We start from the raw sequence: 20,023 nt of genomic DNA, 5'->3' as shown, positions 1-20,023 counted from the left end.
TCTGCTTATTTAATATAATATGATGTTGCAATGTTGGAAATCAGATCCTCCCAGAGGTTGCTTTTTGTTGTTGTTTTTGTTACTCTGTTGGGTGGCTTTCCTGAACGAACTGTGTAGAGTATTCATGTTTGTCCTGTGTGAGCACGGACGTCTCTGCTCTGTTAGCTTAGTGGTCGTTAAATGATTGGACATAGATTTCCTTAACTGTTTTGAACCAAGAAACTTCTCAGTTTTTGTTGAGAAGCTCTGCGTGTGTGTGTGTGTGTGTGTGTATGTGTGTGTGTGTGTTTAAAGCCTCGGAAGACCGGTTGCCACTCTGGCGTAGCTACCACTTACAGCTTGCGGACAGCTTCGGCTCAGCCAGAGGTGGGAGATTGGAGTACTGACAGGGCTTTCCTTGGCAGACACACATCTCTGCATATGCACATGGTCTTCTTTATTTCCAGGTACTGCCATAGTTTCAGGGTCCCCAGTGGACATCTTACTCTTCAGTTTTTTCTATTAAGTTTTCTGGTAAGCCTCTTGTTTTCCCCAACTGTTATCACTGCTTTAGACAAAGGCAATGGTAAATGCCACCGATTGTTCTGACAAACATCTCAGAAAAACTTTTCAGTTACTGAGCTTGGAGGTCAATAAGGAGGGCCTTGCCGGTGGGCATCTCCAGGGAGCTGCCAGACAAATCGATAACGATGCTCTGGGAATGGGGCTTTTTTGGGGAACTCCAATCTCAGGTTTCCTCCTCTTGTGGTTGTGAGGTTGGTGTTTCTCACAGGTACTGTGGTTGCAAGGTTATTTCATTTAAAGGCTACTGTGGAGATAGAGCAGGGTGGATGGGAACAGGAAAAATTATAACCGGAACGCCGGGATCACGCCCTGAGCCGAAGGCAGACGCCTAACCGCTGTGCCACCCAGGCGCCCCTCCTCTAGGATTTTGATCGTTTCCCTGTAGAGACAGTCCTTAACAGAAGTTTTTTATCCTGATCAGCCAACCAGAAGCAAAATTACTCACTCGTTTCACTGTACTCTGGATGACTCAATGCTACTGCAATCCATCTGATAGTTAGGCATGCACAGATTATTTCCGTGATGGTGGTGAAGAGCAAATATTGTAAAAGCATACTGCCAGCCAACTGAGTTAAAAAGAAAAGAAACATTTCCCATATTGATTCACCATTTAAAAATTATACAAGAACAATACTTAGTAAGAGGGAATAAATACCATTCACCATGGCAGTCTCACACGACCATGATTATGTATTTTTCATAAGAACAAAATATGTTTTAAATTTATCAAGTACTTATATATGTACCTTGTATTCTGTTAAGTACTACTTTTAGCAACAACCCGACAAGTTGGGGGCTTTTATTTCTCTTCTACACATGACAGGACTGAAAAGCAGAGAGCTTACCCTAGTACCACGGGCTGGGTGGAGTTCTTCAGGGTTTGGCACTGAATGCCCATCTTTATACTTTATCTTTTGGTAAGACTGACTGCATGATTTGTGTTTTATGCTTTTCCATTTAGTGCCCATATAATTTGCGTGTTCTAGTTTCTTTTGACCCCTGTGTCGTAAGCATTATTACATGTATGAGGTGGAGCCATTCTCCCTCCCTTCCCACATTTCTACCTTGGCCTGAAGTAGAAGTTTCTGCTTGAAGAGTGGCTTCTGGTGTGTCTCAATGCTCCTTCCTTAGAATTCCCCATTGGAGAAGCCGAGATTTATCTAATTGGTGATTTCACCTTCCTGGGTTCTTTCTTCAGAATCATTTGTCTTTATGACCCCAAATTCTGAGAATTATCTGGTCCCAGCACAGGGAGACCTTATCATTTATTTGTAACTAGGTAGATAAGTTTAATTCATGGAAGCAGGCTCATTTGGTCAAAGATTTAAAACTTGTTCTCCAACTATAATAATTACAATGAAACCGATAGTTTCTCCTACATCTGCTTGACTCTCGTATCTTATCTCAGTTGGTTCGGAACATGAAAGGAGAAAAGTGGGTGGCTATTTACTGGCTTCTATACTAGTTTCCCAGGGCTGCTGTAATAATGTATCACATCCACGAGAGACTGTGGACTCTGGGAAACAAACTGAGGGCTTCAGAGGGGAGGGAGGGAGGATCGGGATAGGCTGGTGATGGGTATTAAGGAGGGCACATATTGCATGGAGCACTGGGTGTTATATGCAAACATGAATCATGGAACACTACATCAAAAACTAGGGATATACTGTATGGTGACTAACATAACATAATTATTATTAAAAAAAATAAAGCATCACATCTGTGTGGCTCAACATGACTGAAATGTATTGTCTCACAGTTCTGGGGGGTAAGAGTCCAGAAAGAATGCATTGGCGTTGGCAAGAGAATTCTCCTTCCAAAGTCTTTAGGGGAGGACTCTTCCTTGCCTCTTTTGGCTTCTGGGAACTTCAAGTGTTCTTGGCTTGTAGCAGCATAAATACAGCCCCTTCTGCCAAGTTTATATGGCCAGCTTCCTTCCATGTCTGTGTCCACATTTCTTTCTTCTTATAAGCACACTAGTTATATTGGATCAATGGCCCACTCTACTCTTGTATGACGTCATCTGAACGAATTACATCTGCAAAGACCCTGTTCTCAAATAATATCATTTTCTGAGGTACTGTGGGTTAGGACATATCTTTTTGGGGGATGCAATTCAACCCATGACAATCTGTCTCTGCCTTGCCTCTAAGTTCCTGTCCCTCCCATGGACAAAATAATTCACCTGATCCCAATATCTCCAGAAGTTTTGACCCATTTCGACATCAACTCCGATGACCTGAATGTCATCAGATCAGAAAGCCCCAAGTCTCATCTAAATTATCTTCATTAGTTATGGATGAGACTCATAGTATTGTTCATTTCAGGGTAAAATTCTTCTCTAGCTGTGGACCTGTGAAACCCAGAAACGAGTTATCTGCTTCTAAGACATAACCGGTGGGACAGGTATAGGGTAGATATTCCCATTCCAAAAGGGAGCTATAAAAGAGGAAAAAAGGGGTCAAGGGCCACAAGCAAGACCCAAACCCAACAGGGCGATTGCTTAGCTTTTAAGGCTTGAGAATAATCTGTGCGGTGCCATGCTCTGTCCTCAGGGCCTGCCGAGGAGGTGGCCCCGCCCTCACGGTGGTCCCTTTCTTTAGACTATTCTTATCTCAGTCTGTAGCATATTGAAGATGTAAATATTCATGACATGAATTGTGTTTCTTTTTCCTTTTTAGTTTTTGGTTTTCTTTTTTATTTATTAATTTTTTTAAAAGAATATATTTACTTATTTGAGAGCAAGCGAGCAAGTGAGAGAACACAAAGGGCGGAGAGGGGCAGAGCGAGAAGGAGAAGCAGACTCCCCGCTGGGCAGGGAGCCCAGGACCCTCGGATCACGACCCCAGCCAAGCAAAGGCAGACGCTTAACAGATTGAGCCACCCAGGCACCCCTCTTGGTTTTCTTTTTTTGCTGTTGTAACTGATGTACTAATTCTATACTTTATGTCATTTTCCAGTGGTTTTTATGCTTATTTATTTATTACAGTCATTCATTTAATCTGTGATTTCTTTTTGCCCATTGGGCAGGTAGAGCCCATTACTATTTTCTTTGAAATGGAGAGCTCACTGATTTAAATTTACTTTATTAAATTTTGCCTTTTCCATATATATGCATATGTATACATATATATATATATATTTTGATTTCCTTCCTTCTTTTTTTTTATTATGATACGTTAGTCACCATACAGTACATCATTAGTTTTTGATGTGTTCCATGACTCATTGTTTGCGTATAACAACCAGTGTTTCATACCCATCACCAGGCTAGCCCCTCCTCCACCCCCCCTCCCCTCTGAAGCCCTCAGTTTGTTTCCTGGAGTCCATAGTCTCTCGTGGTTCATCTCCCCCTCTGCTTTCCCCCCTTCACTTCCCCCTTCCTTCTCCTAACGATCTCCCTGCTATTCCTTGTTCCACAAATGAGTGAAACCACATAATAATTGTCTTTCTCTGCTTGACTTATTTCACTTAGCATAATCTCCTCTAGTCCCATCCATATCGATGCAAATGTTGGGTAATCATTCTTTCTGATGGCTGAGTAATATTCCATTGTATATATGGACCACATCTTTATCCATTCATCTGTTGAAGGGTATCTTGGCTCCTTCCACAGTTGGCTATTGTGGACATTGCTGCTATGAACATTGGGGTGCATATGGCCCTTCTCTTCACTACGTCTGTATCTTTGGGGTAAATGCCCAGTAGTGCAATTGCTGGGTCATAGGGTAGCTCTTTTTTTAACTTTTTGAGGAACCTCCACACCTTTTCCATATTGACTGGTAAAGTAATCTCCCATAAAATAATATTTTTTGCCTATACTAGGATTTATTTCTCAACTCTCTGTTCTTCAATCAATTTTCCTTTTAGTGTATAAATACTACACCATTTTTATTATAATAGCCTAATCACATATTTTCATATCTGGTGCAGCAGATTATGTGGCTTCCAGACTTCCTTGGCACTTTTCTCACAATATTTTTTCCATCCATACACATTTTACAGGAGTTTTATTGCATCCCCTCCCAAAACTTTGTAGGGATTCTAAACGGAATTGTGTCACATTAATGTATTAATTTGCAGAATTTTGCAATTTTATGATATTGTGAATTTGCGTTCAAGAATGTAGTTTCTTGGGGCACCTGGGTGGCTCAGTTCTTAAGTGTCTGCCTTCGGCTCAGGTCATGATCCCAGCATTCTGGGATCGAGCCCCGCATCGGGCTCCCTTCTCAGCAGGAAGCCTGCTTCTCTCTTTCCCATCCCCCCTGCTTGTGTTCCCTCTCTCGCTGCCTCTCTCTCTGTCAAATAAATAAATAAAATCTTAAAGAAAAAAAAAGAATGTAGTTTCTCAACGTATTCAGTTCCTTTTTACAGTTCTCATATTTTTATAGCTATCTTGTTATTTTGATTGGGTTATTTATTGTTTTTTCTACTTCAATATCTAAGTGGTGATTTCTAGTAGAAAGAAAATATATTGGAAGCCTGGATGGCTCAGTTGGTTAAGTGTCTGACTCTTGATTTCAGCTCAGGTCATGATCTCAGGGTCGTGAGATCAAGCCCCACTTTGGGCTTTCCACTGGGCATGGAGTCTGCTTAAGATTCTCTCTCTCCCCCTCCCTTTCTAAAAAAATGTATTAATTGTCTACATTTTTCTTTTGGCCAGATACTTTCCTAAACTGTTTTGTTTCAGTAGTTTTTTAGCTGAATCTTTGGAGTTTTCTAGGTATCCTATCACTTTATCTTCACATAATGATAGCTCCGATCTCTCTCTGATGTGTCTAGTGTTTCTTTAGTTAGACTGGAAATGATTTTTAAATATTCCCATGGCAAAAATTTGGAGAAGATACAGTTTGTTTTTATATTTCTATGCCAAAGGTGCTTGTCAAATTTGGTTGCCTTTTCCATACCTTGCCCACTGCAACGTACATCATTTACCATAGTTTTTTCATTTGTATCTAAAACTTGGATCCAGTTGTTATTAAACTTGGTACTTACATGTGTCCAAATGTATTCGTTGGTGTCTGCATGATAGGTGAAACACGCAATACTTAACACTATTGCACCAAGTACAGAAAAGCAGACAGCTAAGATGTTCATAACAAGGCTAGAAATAAGCTGCAAAAGACAAACAAAGAAAACTGGTCATGGGCAGTATAAACAGGTTTTGATGAAGCAATCAGTCTGTTGTCCGTTCTAGGACATTCAAGTTGGAATTTTTTTATCTGATTCTCTGGAATCTTACTGTGGTTGATATCAGGACTCTGACTCAAATTCGTCTGGAACCCAACAGGATAAAAAAAATTTTTTTCCGATGAGGGGTTTATTTATTCAACAAATAATTAAACAGCGCCTGCAACATGCTAAATGTGCTGGGGATAAACTCAGCCTTCTACGCAAGCATCTCACAATCAAATGGGGGAGACAAGATGACAAACAGTTTCATTTAGTAAAATTTCATAAACGTCATGCTATGAATTAGCCTCAGGTCCAGGATTTGCCAGTGTCATTCCTACCCCAGTAAGGTGACCTTACTGCTTAATACCTTTCTATAGTTCCCAGCTTCCCTCAAGATAGCATCCATTCTCTTTAGAATGGCACTGTGGACCTTGCATGACTTGTGAAGAGAAACTGCCCCTTTGAGAAGGGACTCCATGGGTTTTGTATGTATGCATAAGGGACAGTTACATTTTAAAGAGGATTTTTTTTTTTTAATAATGGGAAGAAGGAGGTGATTTGATGCTGGACAACCAAAGAAAGAACTTAAGTGGGCATAATCCAGGTGCTCTCCTCATTGGGTTAGTCTTTTTCTTAAATTTAAATTCAATTAGCCAACATATAGTACATCATTAGTTTTTGAGGTATGTTCAATGATTCATTATTTGCATTTAACACCCAGTGCTCCTTACATCAAGGTTTAGTCTTTATGAAAGAAGTTTAAGAGACTTTACTATGACAGCCAGAAGAGGAAAGACCTACCTCCCTTTCTTTGATCTCTAGGAGGCGGAACCAGGGCATTGCCAATGAAATTCTCCTCCTAAGCGTTGTGAATCTTGAGCAAGTAACTTAAAGATGAACAAAAGACTGGAATTCATTCCTGGAACTGCAGTTGGGATGTCATCCAGTGGGGGCAGTGGGACCCTTGGGTGCTAGACAGAAGGTATGCTGTCTAGTAAAGGTAACAGCATGGCCAGATTCTCCTTGCTAAAAGACATAGCTATTGTACCTCTGGGCTTCCTGTTTCTGGCCTCTGGAACTTTCTCAGATCCTATGTATTTTCTTTTTTTTTTTTATAATAATTTTTTATTCTGTTATGTTAGTCACCATACAGTATATCCTTAGTTTCTAATGTAGTGTTCCATGATTCATTATTCATGTATAACACCCAGTGCACCATGCAATAATGTGCCCTCCTTAATACCCATCACTGGCCTATTCCATCCCCCAACCCCCTCCCCTCTGAAGCCCTCAGTTTGTTTCCCAGAGTCCACAGTCTCTCATGGTTCATTCCCCTTTCTGTTTACCCCCTCTTCATTCTTCTCTTCCTTCTCCTACCAATCTTTCTGCTATTTCTTATGTTCCATAAATGAGTGAAACCATATGATAATTGTCTTTCTTTGCTTGACTTATTTCCCTTAGCAGAGAACTTCTCAAACTCAATACACGAGAAGCAAATAATCAAATAAAAAAATAGGCAGAAGATATGAACAATTTTCCAATGAAGACATACAAATGGCTAACAGACACATGAAAACATATTCAAAATCATTAGCCATCAGGGAAATTCAAATCAAAACCACATTGAGATACCATCTTACACCAGTGAGAATGGCAAAAATTGACAAGGCAGGAAACAACAAATCTTGGAGAGGATGTGGAGAAAGGGGATCCCTGTTACACTGTTGGTGGGAATGCAAGTTGGTACAGCCACTTTGGAAAACAGTGTGGAGGTCCCTTAAAAAGTTAAAAATTGAGCTACCTTATAATCCAGCAATTGCACTACTGGGTATTTACCCCAAAGATCCTATGTATTTTCTAAGCTCGGTCCTTCACCTCCTAGATGCTATGACCCTGGCTTCTTTCCAGTAGATCCTATCTTTCCTTGATATAGCCAGATTCAGTTCACAGTGGTGGACAAAATTGAGAAAATGTATTATGGAAGAGACAACAGTGTATACGAAATTTCAGAAGCATGGGAAAGGAGGTCTTCAGGAAAATGAAGCTTTTGGTGTGGCTGGAATGCAGGGCATGAAGGGGAGCTGGTAAAATGTGGCTGGAGAAGTGGGTGGAGGATGGATTATGAGGACTCTAGCACGCTGTGCTAAGGATTTCAATTCTCTCTTTTTGAAGGGTAGAGCTATACTGCTGAGTGTGTCGGCTAGAAAGCCTCTTCCTTAGAACAAAGCCAGGTTGCGGTATGCTCCAGCGAACGCACACTTACCATGCTTCTGTACACTTACCCTGTGACCACTTATGAGGTCAGAGAGGCTTATGAACCAGGGTCACCTCTAGAAAGACATCTATGTTCCAAAAATATCCTAATCAAGCATTTTTTTTCATTTTTTAAATTTAAATTCAATTGGCCGACATACAGTACATCATTAGTTCCAGAGGTGGAGTTCGACAATTCATCAGTTGTATGTAACAGTGCTCATCACATCACGTGCCCTCCTTCATGCCCATCGCCAGTTACTCCATCTCCCACGCACCTCCCCTCCAGCAGCTCTGAGTTTGTTTCCTGTAGTTGAGAGTCTCTCATGGTTTGTCTCCCTCTCTGACGACTTCCCATTCAGTTTTCCCTTCTGTCCCCTATGATCCTTGGCACTGTTTCTTATATTTCAAATATGAGTCAGCATTTGAATTAAATATACAACGTTATTATTGTGAAGCATTCTGCTTTTGTCACGAGAGTGTGAGGAACTCCATGGATCAACTCCTCAGCCAAACTTGTGAAAATTACTAAAAAAACACCCCAACGTTTAAAATCTCTGAAAACAGTCCTTACGGCCTATGACAAATGAAGAAACATTTATTCAAGAAAATCTACTAAAGCTCCATCAAAACTGTAGGGGTCTGTGGTATCTGAACCAAGATCCACGCCCACTTGCCCCCTTCCCAGTGAGCAAGGCCAGTGTGGGTTGGTGTGGGATCCTTTCCCATCAGATCCCACTCAGAGAGCTAGCTAGTGCTGTCTCCCTTGGAGGAGGAGGTAATCTAATGAGCATTTCTAAACCTGCTTTCAGCTACTTGAAACTGAGGCTAAGTTGCAGTGAGTGCAGCCAAGAGAAGTGGACTCTCTTCTTTTGCCTAGCCCCCACTTGTGGGATGAGGGCTTGGTCTTGGTTGCAGTGCCAGCGAGAGTACTAGGCCTTGACCACACTTGCCCTTGTTTATGGGGTAGGGGTTCCACATCATGAGAGGCAAACAGAAACCTGGGGCAGCTCAGCTCTCAGCTATTAAAGTAGGGATGTCAGGGGCACCTGGGTGGCACAGCGGTTAAGCGTCTCCCTGCAGCTCAGGGCGTGATCCGGGCCTTATGGGATCGAGCCCCACATCAGGCTCCTCTGCTGTGAGCCTGCTTCTTCCTCTCCCACTCCCCCTGCTGTGTTCCCTCTCTCGCTGGCTGTCTCTATCTGTCAAATAAATAAATAAAATCTTAAAAAAAAAATAAAGTAGGGATGTCACTCAGAGAGAAGCACTCCATTGTCCCCATGCGCCCCCCTCCCCCCCAATCCTAGCACCAGAGCGTTGGCTCAGAGATTTTATCTGGGGGAGAAGTAGGTATCCTAGGGTGACTGTCGATATACCTAAAGCTGCACCCACCCCTGAGGAGCAATCTAACACTGAGGGGGAGAAAGAGACTTCACTACATTATTTCGGCCAGCTCTTAAAAAAAAAATCAAATAACAATAACAAGCCCTAGGGACACCTGGGGGGGCTCAGTCAGTCAAGCACCTGCCTTTTGCTCAGGTCAGGAACTCAGGGGCCTGGGATCGAGCCTTGCATTGGGCTCCCTGCTCAGTGAGGAGCCTGCTTTCCCCTCTGCCCCTCCCCCCTGCTCGCGCTCCCTCTCCCTCTCTCGCAAATTAATAAAATCTTTTAAACAAGAAAAAACAATAACAAGCCGTAGGGTTGAGAATGAGTGCCCAAAGTTGCAACAATATATTATTTAAAATGCCTAGTTTCCAACACCAAAAAGTTTATGAGACAGGCAGAGAAACAAAAGTGTATATACAGCTATACACTTTGACCTATAAACCAGGAAAAAAAGCAGGTAACAGAAACTGTGAGAGTGGCCGGATGTAATCTTTATTAGACAAAGATTTCAAAGGAGCATTATAAAGACGGCCAGAGAACTAAAGTAAATGATCAAACAAGTAAAGGAAGGTCTGTGGGCGATGTTGACTATGGACAGCTTAATGGCAACAAGTTAAATAACCCACAAGAAATGGACAAATTCCTAGCAACGGGTCAACCACTGCAACTGACTCAAGAAGAAAGAGAAAATCTAGGGGCGCCTGGGTGGCACAGCAGTTAAGCGTCTGCCTTCGGCTCAGAGCGTGATCCCGGTGATCTGGGATCGAGCCCCACATCAGGCTCTTCTGCTGGGAGCCTGCTTCTTCCTCTCCCACTCCCCCTGCTTGTGTTCCCTCTCTCGCTGGCTGTCTCTATCTCTGTCGAATAAATAAATAAAATATCTTTAAAAAAAAAAAAGAAGAAATAGAAAATCTGAATAGATCTATAACAAATCAAAAATTTGAATTAATTAAAAAAAAACCTTCTGTGAAGAAAAGGCCCAGTTGCAGGGGTACCTGGGTGGCTCAGTCAGTTAAGTGTCTGCCTTCGGCTCAGGTCATGATCTCAGGGTCCTGGGATTGAGCCCCGCATCGGGTTCCCTGCCCAGCAGGGCGTCTGCTTCTCCTTCTCCCTCTGCCTCTCCCCTCACTCGTGCTCGCTCTCTCTCATCTAAATAAATAAAATTTAAAAAAAAAAGAAAAGGAAAAAGTCCAGTTCCAGATATAGTTACCTAAGCGGCTACAGATTTTTTCCAGATTATAATGAAAATACATAGGTATGTTTTCATAAAATAAAAGTTGTTAAACTCAAATATCTGGACCGGAGTAAGGGGGCCATGTTTTGCATTTCATTTTTTAAAAATAATTTTCAAAATGTTCGTGCAGAAGACATATACCCCACATTCTTTTTCTGCTTTAAATTGGAAGGATACACATGAATAAAATATAAGTAACATTGTATTCTTTAGGAAATGACATTAAACTAAGACATTTTCTACTAAAAATATCATTTTCTCCTCTTCTTAGTCTTCAGGTTGGAATGCCCTCGGGCTCGGTCCTGTTTCTTGTTTCTTCTTTGCTATGCCCTCCATTGGAGACCTTGACAAGTCTCATCGTCTTAAATATTATTTCATACCTAAGATTCCCAATTCCATCCTTCCAATTGCTCAAGACAAAAGCTTTGCTTTAGTCCCTGATGCCTCTCTTTTTCTCTCACACCCTACACCCATCAGGAAATCCTGCTGGCTTCACCTTCAAATACATCCAGTAGCCAAGCACGTTTATCATCCCCTCCACTTGATCTACTCTGTCCAACCACTGTCCTCTTTTCCCCAGCGGATTGCAAGAGCCCTGTAACCAGCCTCCCTGCCTCTACCCTGGTGCCTCTTGCACACCGCCGTCAGAGAATTTCGGTAGGAATGATCCTTTCGAGACACAATCTTATCATGTCACTGCTCAGAATACTCTAGTCTCTCCATGTTTTCCTCGGGGTGAAAGCTTGTGTAAGAGGCCCTACAGGATCAGGGCCCTATACCCTGAGCTATGCAGCTGAGGCCTCACTGGCCTCCTCGCCAGAACATACCAGACTTGCTTGCACTCTATGGCTTTTCCAATGGCTGATCCCTGTGCTGGGAATGCTGTTCCATCTGCTATCTGCATGGCTAACTTTCTCCCTCAGGCTTAGCTCCAATGCCTCCTACTTAATAATGATTCCTACTTGGATCATCTTACTTCAACAGCCCCCAGTGGCAGCCCCTTTCATCTTTTCTTCTTTCCCCATGCTAGTTATCACCTTGTGAAGCACACTGTTATTTCCTTACTTGTCATGTTTATTGTCTTTATTCCCCTATTAGGATATAAGCTCCAGGGGGGTGATCAATCTTTGTCTGTGTGTTCACTGATACATCCCCCACACCCAGAACATGCCCGCAACTCGGAAAATATTTTGGATTGAATTATTGGAATTTGAGCACCCGATACGAGGTGTGTGGGGTGCATTTTGGTACTAAGTATAACAGACTGTTGTGCTGCCACTGGAACAGGTTTTCCAAAAAAGCATTTTTTTTCATGACTTGATAAATAATAATTTGATTTCTCCTTGTGAAGTTAAGCCACATTAGCTTGGGAATTTCCTGGACAAGTATCCCTGAGATAGAGGAGTCAAGTGCTTCTAGAGAAGGAAATAGAATTGCTCTATGTGAGACACGAAGAGGAGTTCATTTTTGCTTCCTGAAGTGGAGTGAGGAGAGGGGAAGGGAGGGCAGAAAACAGAGCAATGCTAGAGGTTGGGGGGCAAATTACAGGGGGAGCCAGATCATGGCTAGAACTTAGAAACTGGAGTTATAAGCTTACCCCACCATCCCTCCAATAAAAACAAAACAAAACAAAAACAAACCCAAAAAATTTTTTGTGAGGTTTTGGGAAAACCAAGCAAGTGGCCAATTTTGTTCACACTTGTTTTGTTTGTTTTGATGTCGTGGAGAAAAACTGGGGCAGTACGCACAAATACGGAAACCAAAGCCTGAGAGTGCTAGTTCCAGGGATTTGCAAAATCCCAAGGGCACTTCATGGGCTCTGAGGTCAACTGTACTTATATCCCCGGGTAACATCTGGGTCACATGTACACCCTGGAAGTACATCGAAAAGCTTAGGAAAGGCGTAGGATAAAAACCGATGTTAACAGTGGTAGACGTTAAAAAAAAAAGGGTATAAAAACTTAATGCCTATAGTTATGGCCACCAAGCTGCTGCTGAGCAAAAGAGCCTCTTGCGTCTCCTTGAGTCCATCCTTTTGGGAGGTGGGGGGAAAGTAGGCAGACCTTTCACTGAATTATGAAACAACATTTCTTCAGTTTCTTCTTTTCCCAGTCCCTGAGTCCCTGAAAGAACCGTCTTTTGGCTAGCAGAGCTAACACTTATGGAGTGCTCACTGTGTGTCGGGGGGCTGCTGCTTATTTGCTCATTTAATCCTCCCCACAATCCTTCGAGGTGGGGGTGGGGTGGGGAGGAGCCACTTGTTTTTCAGAAGCACAGAGCAAAAAGTCACTTGCCCGAGTTCACACAGTCAGTGGTAGGGTAGTCAGAATTTGAATTCAGGCAATGGGCCTCTAGAACTGTGATCCTAACCACCATGGGAGAAGTTCTAAAGGAAAACGTGACTCCTTCGTCAGCTCTATTTTAATAATACCCGATCTGTAGTCTGGGTTTGCTGAAGGCAATTCTCTTTTCACACATTATTTTGTCTTATGCCCTTATCCCTAATGAAACACTGATATCCTAAGCTTGCCCACCTGCTTTTCCTTCCTTCTCAGGTTTGACCCCAGGTTAGTTTTGTTTGGTTATATAAACCCCTTTAGATAGCTTGAAATGATTTATTCCATCAAAATCCTCACATCTGACACCTTATAAACCTTGTTTTCACACTGTACCCTCCACAATACCCACACTTAAACGTGCATTGGAGTGCATCCTTGCAAAAATTAAATGACTTCTTTCCTATCCAAACATTTGGAAAAGTTTTAAGCCCCCCCAAAACTGCTTCAGAAGTAATATTTTCTTCTCTTCAGTTTATGCTGGGTAATCTCTTTATCTTTGGCATTGCTCCAAACCGTTTCAACATACCTTGTACTTTGTGGGATGCTTCTGTGCTCCTACGCTGGTGGATCCCGAGGAGATGAACTGGGGATAGAAACAGGCATCTGTAAACACCCACGCCTGCTGATAGTCCCCTAAACAAGTACTTTTGTAATGCCAGAGACATCTTGAGATCTACAGTGCCTTCTCAGAGGAAGGAGGTTTTAACTACTTCTGCTCTGTGATGACCACAAGTAGACACTCCACAAAATGGAGTCACCGTTTCTCTGCTACAGGTGTCACAGAGATGAGAAGACATTTTTAACCTCTCTGGTCGTTAAGGAGCTTTTGTGTTGGTGATGGGACTCCGCGATCTCACAATGACTTTAGGAGGCATGAGGAGTAGGCAGTTCGTTTCCTTGGACTGTCATTTATTAAGCTCATGATATAAACTACTGCTTAGATCAGTAATCCCTACTGGCCAGTGGGGCGCGGCTCTCACTTGCCAGAACTTTCCCCACTAACAATGTAGAAGGAAGATTTCATCAATAGGAAATAGTTTCAGAAAGCATTTGCTCTGAAGAGTGACAGGTTGTCTTCCACAAACGTCATGTCCTGAACGCGAACATCCCCTTCCTGGCAGCAGTTGAAAGAATTGTTGTTTCTGATATAACAAGAATTTAATTATTTGCCCCGATGGTAGACCTTATACCTGCCTTCAGTCTGCCCGTGGCACTAACAGAGATGACTCATCTGAAGGGGGCTGGGAATCTCGCAGTCCAGGAAAATGAGTTCCTGTCATGGAAGCAGAGGCACCTTAGCCTGGCGCTTCACTTCTGGGTCACTTGGTAGAAGTTACATACATTTTCTAAGTCTCAGTTTCCTAATTTGTAAAATGGGGATCAATAAGAGCGATCATGGAGTTGCCGCGGCAATGTATAAAGCAGACCTGAAGCGCTTTCGGAAGGTGCCCGATACACACTAGTATGAAATTGAATAATTATTATTTGTGGCTAATTTCTGCTGTTAGCCTCTTTTCTAGATCGTGGACTTAGGATCCTTTCTCGGTGCCTCGTAATGGGTGATTCATTGTACTCTTTCAGCTTAAAGCATTTCTCTTTATGACATACAATTCTTTCCAGAATTGGTAAATGCCCTCAACTTGAGGACTCATGATTTAGGAAAGCTTCTAAGGAAATGTCTCCCATCCAGAGCCCTTATTACTATGTGTCAGAACCCTTTCACAAAAAGTTATTCATATCTTCTCTCCCTTGAAGCCCTGTTTTTGGTTGAGGAGTGCAAAAGGGTGGGTAAGGAACTAATAAAACTCTTTCTCCTCCAAGGGGAAATTTGGCTTTGGGTTAACTTTCTAGCTCTGTTCAGTTGGTCACTTGATACAATTGCAGTATCAGTTGTGTCACTAGGTCACGTTGCTAATACATATAGTGACCCCTGATGGATAATTTGCTTCTGGATTGGATGTAACTGTGAGCAAATAATAACTTGTGGAGAGCCATGGCTTTGGGCTTCCCTGAGTGTAGTGCCTTATAATTGGGCATGTCCCTATTGGGCACCTCAGCAACGATGACTATGGAATTATTACAGTGTCCTTACTTGAAATACCCACTTTAGAAATCTTGGTTTCATTTCCCCAAATTCCTGTTTGCCCTCTCATGTCTTTTCTTTTTTCTTTATGTAGCCTCTCTAAAAATCACTACTAAAGCCCCAGACTTTAAGTTCAGTCAGGCCTCTGGATTTTCACTCCGAAAAAAAAAACAACAACAACAACAAAAAACCAAACCAAACCAAAAAAACCCTTGTAGTTATCTGGAGAGCCACTCTCTTTGTTGCTCTTCAAGCATACTCTCTCAAAATCTCTTCTGGATGCACACCTTACCTCCTCAAGGAACCCATCAAAACATGCAACAAACATAAACAGACTCTTCCTACGTATATACTCTCCACCCCCACCATTTTGTTAAGGCTGTTTCCATAGTAAAATGAGCTCTATGGAGTCAGCCGCTGGGTTTTTACCCATTGCTTGATCTCTTGAGTAATTTACTGGACAAATTAGAAAACAATATAAATTAAAATCGGTAGCACCATGGTTTACTCACAAATGGCGATGACCAAAATACGTAAATTAGTGTAACAATGACAGGGATAGAACCAGTATTTTTTCTGTCCTCTTCTTCGAGAAATAATGCGTAACAGAGAAACCCCAACGCATAGTAAAGCAGGCCGTTCATGATTTGCACAGCCTGTGAGAAGAGAGAGTCATCATTATTACTCAAGTAAAATCTATCACGGATGATTACAGTATGGTGACTGAAATGTCATGGCAATACCCAGCTTATCCTGGTATTTCTCAAGCAGTGATGAAAGAACTACGTGTCGGGGAAGGACCAAGATGGATAAAGAAAGGACAGCCACAAATGGATGGTGAGGTCTCCATGTTTATTTAAATAGGGAATATGTGCTTTTGTTTCATAGACGTCTTCAGAGATATTTAATATCTAATTTTCTAGTTGGCTCTGCTTAAATAAAAAGCAGGGGCCTATTTGTCTGTTTGGTTCAGGAGGACACGTGACCCAAAGACAGGGCTATTGGCCTTGAGGATCACTCAGGCTCTGCCTCGACATCCCTCTCCTTTGTACCGTTGGAGCTGTGAGATCAACTCTGGCTGGCAGGCAAGTTCTCGTTCTCTACCACCAACCCAAAAGGGTACTTTTGGATCTTGCCTTCATTCTTCATCCTCTCTTGTCTGAGACTTGAGCTTCGGTTTCCTTTTGCTCTGCCCACTCTCATTCTCTGTGCTGACTTTTGTAACTACACTCTGGACCAGAGCCCTAGGCTTTGTTCAAAAAAAAAAAACATGAAGGAAGACTCTCCAATGACCCCTGACTTTTCATAATTCTTATGTGAAGTCTTCTCGGGGGCTTGGTGTGGAGTTGGGCCTTATTCTCCAGATGGAGTAGAGCCATGGTCACACACCAGTGACAAGGGTGCCTGCAACTGCCGAAGCAGGCAGGGTGAAGGTTAGTCTTTTGTTCTAGCCAGGCCTTCACCTGATTGGATGAGGCACATCCACATTATGGAAGGCAATCTGCCTTACTCAAAGTTCACTGATTTAAATGTTAACCTCCTCTAAAAACACCTTCACAGGAGTGGGTGGGGAAATGGGCAAAATGGACCAAAGGGAGTGGGAGACACAGGCTTCCAGTTATGGATGAATAAGTCACAGGAATAAAAGGTACAGCATAAGGAATATAGTCAGTGGTATTATAATAGTGTTGCAGGGTGACAGGTGGTAGCTCCATTTGCAGTGAGAATAGCATAAGGTCTAGACTTGTCCAGTCACCATGTTGTACACTTGAGACTAATGTAGCATTGTGTGTCAACTGCATGTCAATAAAAATAAATAAATAAATAAATAAATAAATAAATAAATAAATAAATAAATAAAATAAAGACGTATTCACAAAAACACCCCAAATAATGTGACCAATGATCTGGGCACCCTATGGCCCAAGTAAGTTGACACATAAAATTAATTGTCACAGAAAGTCAAGAAGTGGCTATTGGGTGATGAGTTTCCTCTCCCTTAAAGTTTACACTGAGACAACACAAAAGCATGCATTTATTGGTTACTCATGCCTTGATCTGGCACATTTTTGATGGCCATTGGGATGGGATCAAAGGACTTGCCCACTATTGTCACACTCTTCAGAATCAAGCCCTTTCTGGGCCATGAATCCACTGACTTACTCTGAGTTCAGTGGAGGACTCAGGAGGATTTCGTAGGAGGAACTCAGTAGAAGATCCTGAACCCTTCATCCTCTTTGAGGTGGTGGATCTCACTGGTAGGCCAGCGATGGCCAGTGACAGGCCTACCCCTTCTCACACACATTGCCATGACTGCCGTGCAGGCCAGATAAAGAGACAAGGAACAAGCAATCCAGCTGTAAACCCCATGGCGATGGGGGATGAGGTAGAGAAAGCCCGGTGTCCTGCCCCTGCTCTACGTGAGGCTCTGCTGCATCAGGTCGTGCCTTGCATTCTAGCAGTGGGCCAAATAGCTCCCAGCCAGATGGAGGTAATCATAGATTTGTTATATTGGAAATTTTCCAAGGACAAGTTTAATTTTGCTGGCTTATACTGAAGTGTGCTTCAAGCCCCCACAAATATTAGTGGTGAATACGAAAGGGTACAGCATTCTAAGGTTGAGGAGAGGTGAGAGGGAGAACATCGATATGGAATATGACCTCAGACCTAAATATAAGGGGAGCGTGTTTTAAGCCTAATGTTATGAAATGGCCAGTGGCTACAGAGCCCCAGCATCTCCAGCCCCTTCTGGTTTTGTGTCCATTGCCTGAGCCTGACCATCCCATTTATGATCTAGAAGCTTGTTTCTAACTGTTTAGAAACAAAGGCAAAATGGACCTTCTCATTGCTTACAAGATTCATAATGAATCTCAGAGTGTATTTGTTAAAATCCTGGGTAGACTGTGATGCTTTTGAACTATTCAGAAATGGTTTGTGGATCCATAATTTGTGTCCAATTAGCTACGGCCTCAGAATACTTTAACCACTTTCCTTCCTTTGGGGAGCTCATTGTAGATGTGGGCAATGTCTTCCCTTTTATGTTAGGAAGATGCAACACTCATCATTTATTAACCTAAATAGCACTTAGTTCTTACCCCCAATGCTCTGGTCTCCAATCTTAGGGTATAACTTCTTGGCATTTTAATTAAGATATGGTATAGAAATTGTAGAGAATGAATGGACTCCTTTTCTGTAGACAAATACAGAGAAAAGGTAAACTATTATATTTTAGATAAGACACTTCATATTGCAGCCTCTGGTTTTCTACTACTTTCCTTGAAAAAAGATTTGAGTCAACTCATTGATATTAGTCTCTGTTACATACCTAATAACCAAGAGATACTTCTCAGCTTTCATGTTGTCATCATGGTCTTTAAATGAGACTGAGAAGTTTATCTTTTGATATAAGTGCCCCACTCCCATTATTTTCACCTTTTCTAAGAATTACCTCCTCCCATAAATCCCTAGGGTCACCCAAGTTTGGGATCCTGGTTGCCACGTTTGGTCTTCACAAGAATATCTCTCAATCTAGTCACAATTGCTTCGATAAGTTGTGGACATCTTACTGTAATTGAGCCAATCATAGCTCCCTTCCCAGGAAATTATATTTAGCACTAAGGGAATATAGTCCCAACCTGGGCTTGGAAAGAAGAGTGAAGGAACCCCTAGAGTAAAGAGATGGAGGGAGAGTATTACCTAAAGATTCTGATGGTTCTCACTTCCCCGATTCTGGTTGCTTTTTTAGACCGATGTATGAGCCACCTCTGCCTGCATCTTTAAGACAAATTCCTCTTTATTTTAGTTAAAACTAGTGTAAGAGGATGTACATCAAGTGAGAATTTTCCACAATGTTCCAGAAAAATGGCTAGGTACTAAAAAAACTTGGGACAACAGGCAGTATTTTGCATCTTAGGTTGATTAAATTGCCAGAGGTTGTGCCTAGTAGCTTTCTCCAAGGGCTTATTGGTAGGTGATGGTTCAGAGAAGTAGCTACAGTCAATTGAATTATTGTCCCTAATTATTGTTTCCCTTTTCTCTGTTACAGAGTCCTACACCTTCACATGCTGCCTTGTAATTTGCAGTGTCCACCCTCCACTCCATGGAAGGAATATATCTCTATATTTTGCTGATATTGGATGTGACCCTGGACCATGTTTTGACCATGCTGATCCAGTGTGAGGAACATGACACATGCCAAGCTTGAGCCAAAAATCTGCTGAGGTATTGTAAGTTTCTATCATTTCCCTCTGTTGTGAGGTTAACATTTCCGAGGATTTTGCTGTATTTTCGTGTAGATCCCAGAATGAAGACACATGGAGGCAGGCCCACAGCTGACCTGCAGCATCGAACAAAACCCCAGGAAGTGAAAAATTAACATTTGTTCTTATAAGCCTGAAATTATGTGGTTATTATATCTACAACCCTGGCACCAACCAACACCTCTGGTTTGATAAGAGGAGGAGAGGGGAGAGAAGACAGAATTTTGGGAAATGAAGTGTTGGTAAAGCTTCACATTCAGAATAGGGGGTCTTTCAAGATTGTGAGACTAGCTTTAACTTCTCTGTTGGTGTCTGTTTTCCAGGAGATGCAGTGGCTTGCCCTTGTGTTGGCTAAACAAAGGAAGAGAGAACTGGAGAGAAATTACACAGAGGGAGTGACTGCTTAAAAAGAGAAGACCGGGGGTGCCTGGGTGGCTCAGCTGGCTAAGCGGCTATCTTTGGCTTAGGTCATGATCCCAGGTACCTGGGATTGAGCCCCATGTCTGCTCAGCAGGAAGTCTGCTTCTCCTTCTCCCTCTGCCTGCCACTACCCCTGCTTGTGCTCTCTCTCTCTGTCAAATAAATAAATTAAATCTTAAAAAAAAAAAAAAAAAAGAAGGCCAGGACCAAGCCATCCCTCTACAATGCAGTTGCAGGCATAAAGTTTTAGGTGAAAGATCTCTCTGGTGGCCCTGGGCTGACATGAGATTGGGGCTACAATTTTGCAGAG

General features: G+C 42.3%; 1 protein-coding gene across 1 annotated transcript; it reads right to left on the bottom strand.

Moving 5' to 3' along the window:
• Nucleotides 1-629: 629 nt before the first annotated feature.
• On the bottom strand, nt 630-18,174 carry LOC148107877 (membrane-spanning 4-domains subfamily A member 12-like). Its single transcript, XM_087855211.1, has 6 exons — nt 18,130-18,174; nt 15,547-15,690; nt 13,478-13,534; nt 5,560-5,679; nt 1,010-1,130; nt 630-775 (listed from the first exon to the last, which is right to left on the bottom strand). The coding sequence occupies exons 1-6, from the start codon at nt 18,172-18,174 to the stop codon at nt 630-632; spliced, it is 633 nt and encodes a 210-aa protein (XP_087711337.1).
• Between the last annotated feature and the right edge of the window lie 1,849 nt (nt 18,175-20,023).

The sequence above is a fragment of the Ursus americanus genome, chromosome 24 (genome assembly GCF_024610735.1).
Source record: "Ursus americanus isolate L20-20 chromosome 24, mUrsAme1.1.p, whole genome shotgun sequence".
In the NCBI taxonomy this organism is placed as follows: domain Eukaryota; kingdom Metazoa; phylum Chordata; class Mammalia; order Carnivora; family Ursidae; genus Ursus; species Ursus americanus.
This window is presented reverse-complemented; position numbering and strand designations above follow the sequence as displayed.

Excerpts from the sequence above, each read along its gene's own strand:
- LOC148107877 (XM_087855211.1), bottom strand. The coding sequence starts at position 18,174 with ATGCCAAGAAGTTATACCCTAAGATTGGAGACCAGAGCATTGGGG. Across the intron at positions 15,691-18,129 it reads TGGAGACCAGAGCATTGGGG|GCTGTGCAAATCATGAACGG; the intron begins GTAAGAACTAAG and ends CTCTTCTCACAG. Across the intron at positions 1,131-5,559 it reads ACGAATACATTTGGACACAT|TTGGCTGGCAGTATGCTTTT; the intron begins GTAAGTACCAAG and ends TTTTTAACTCAG.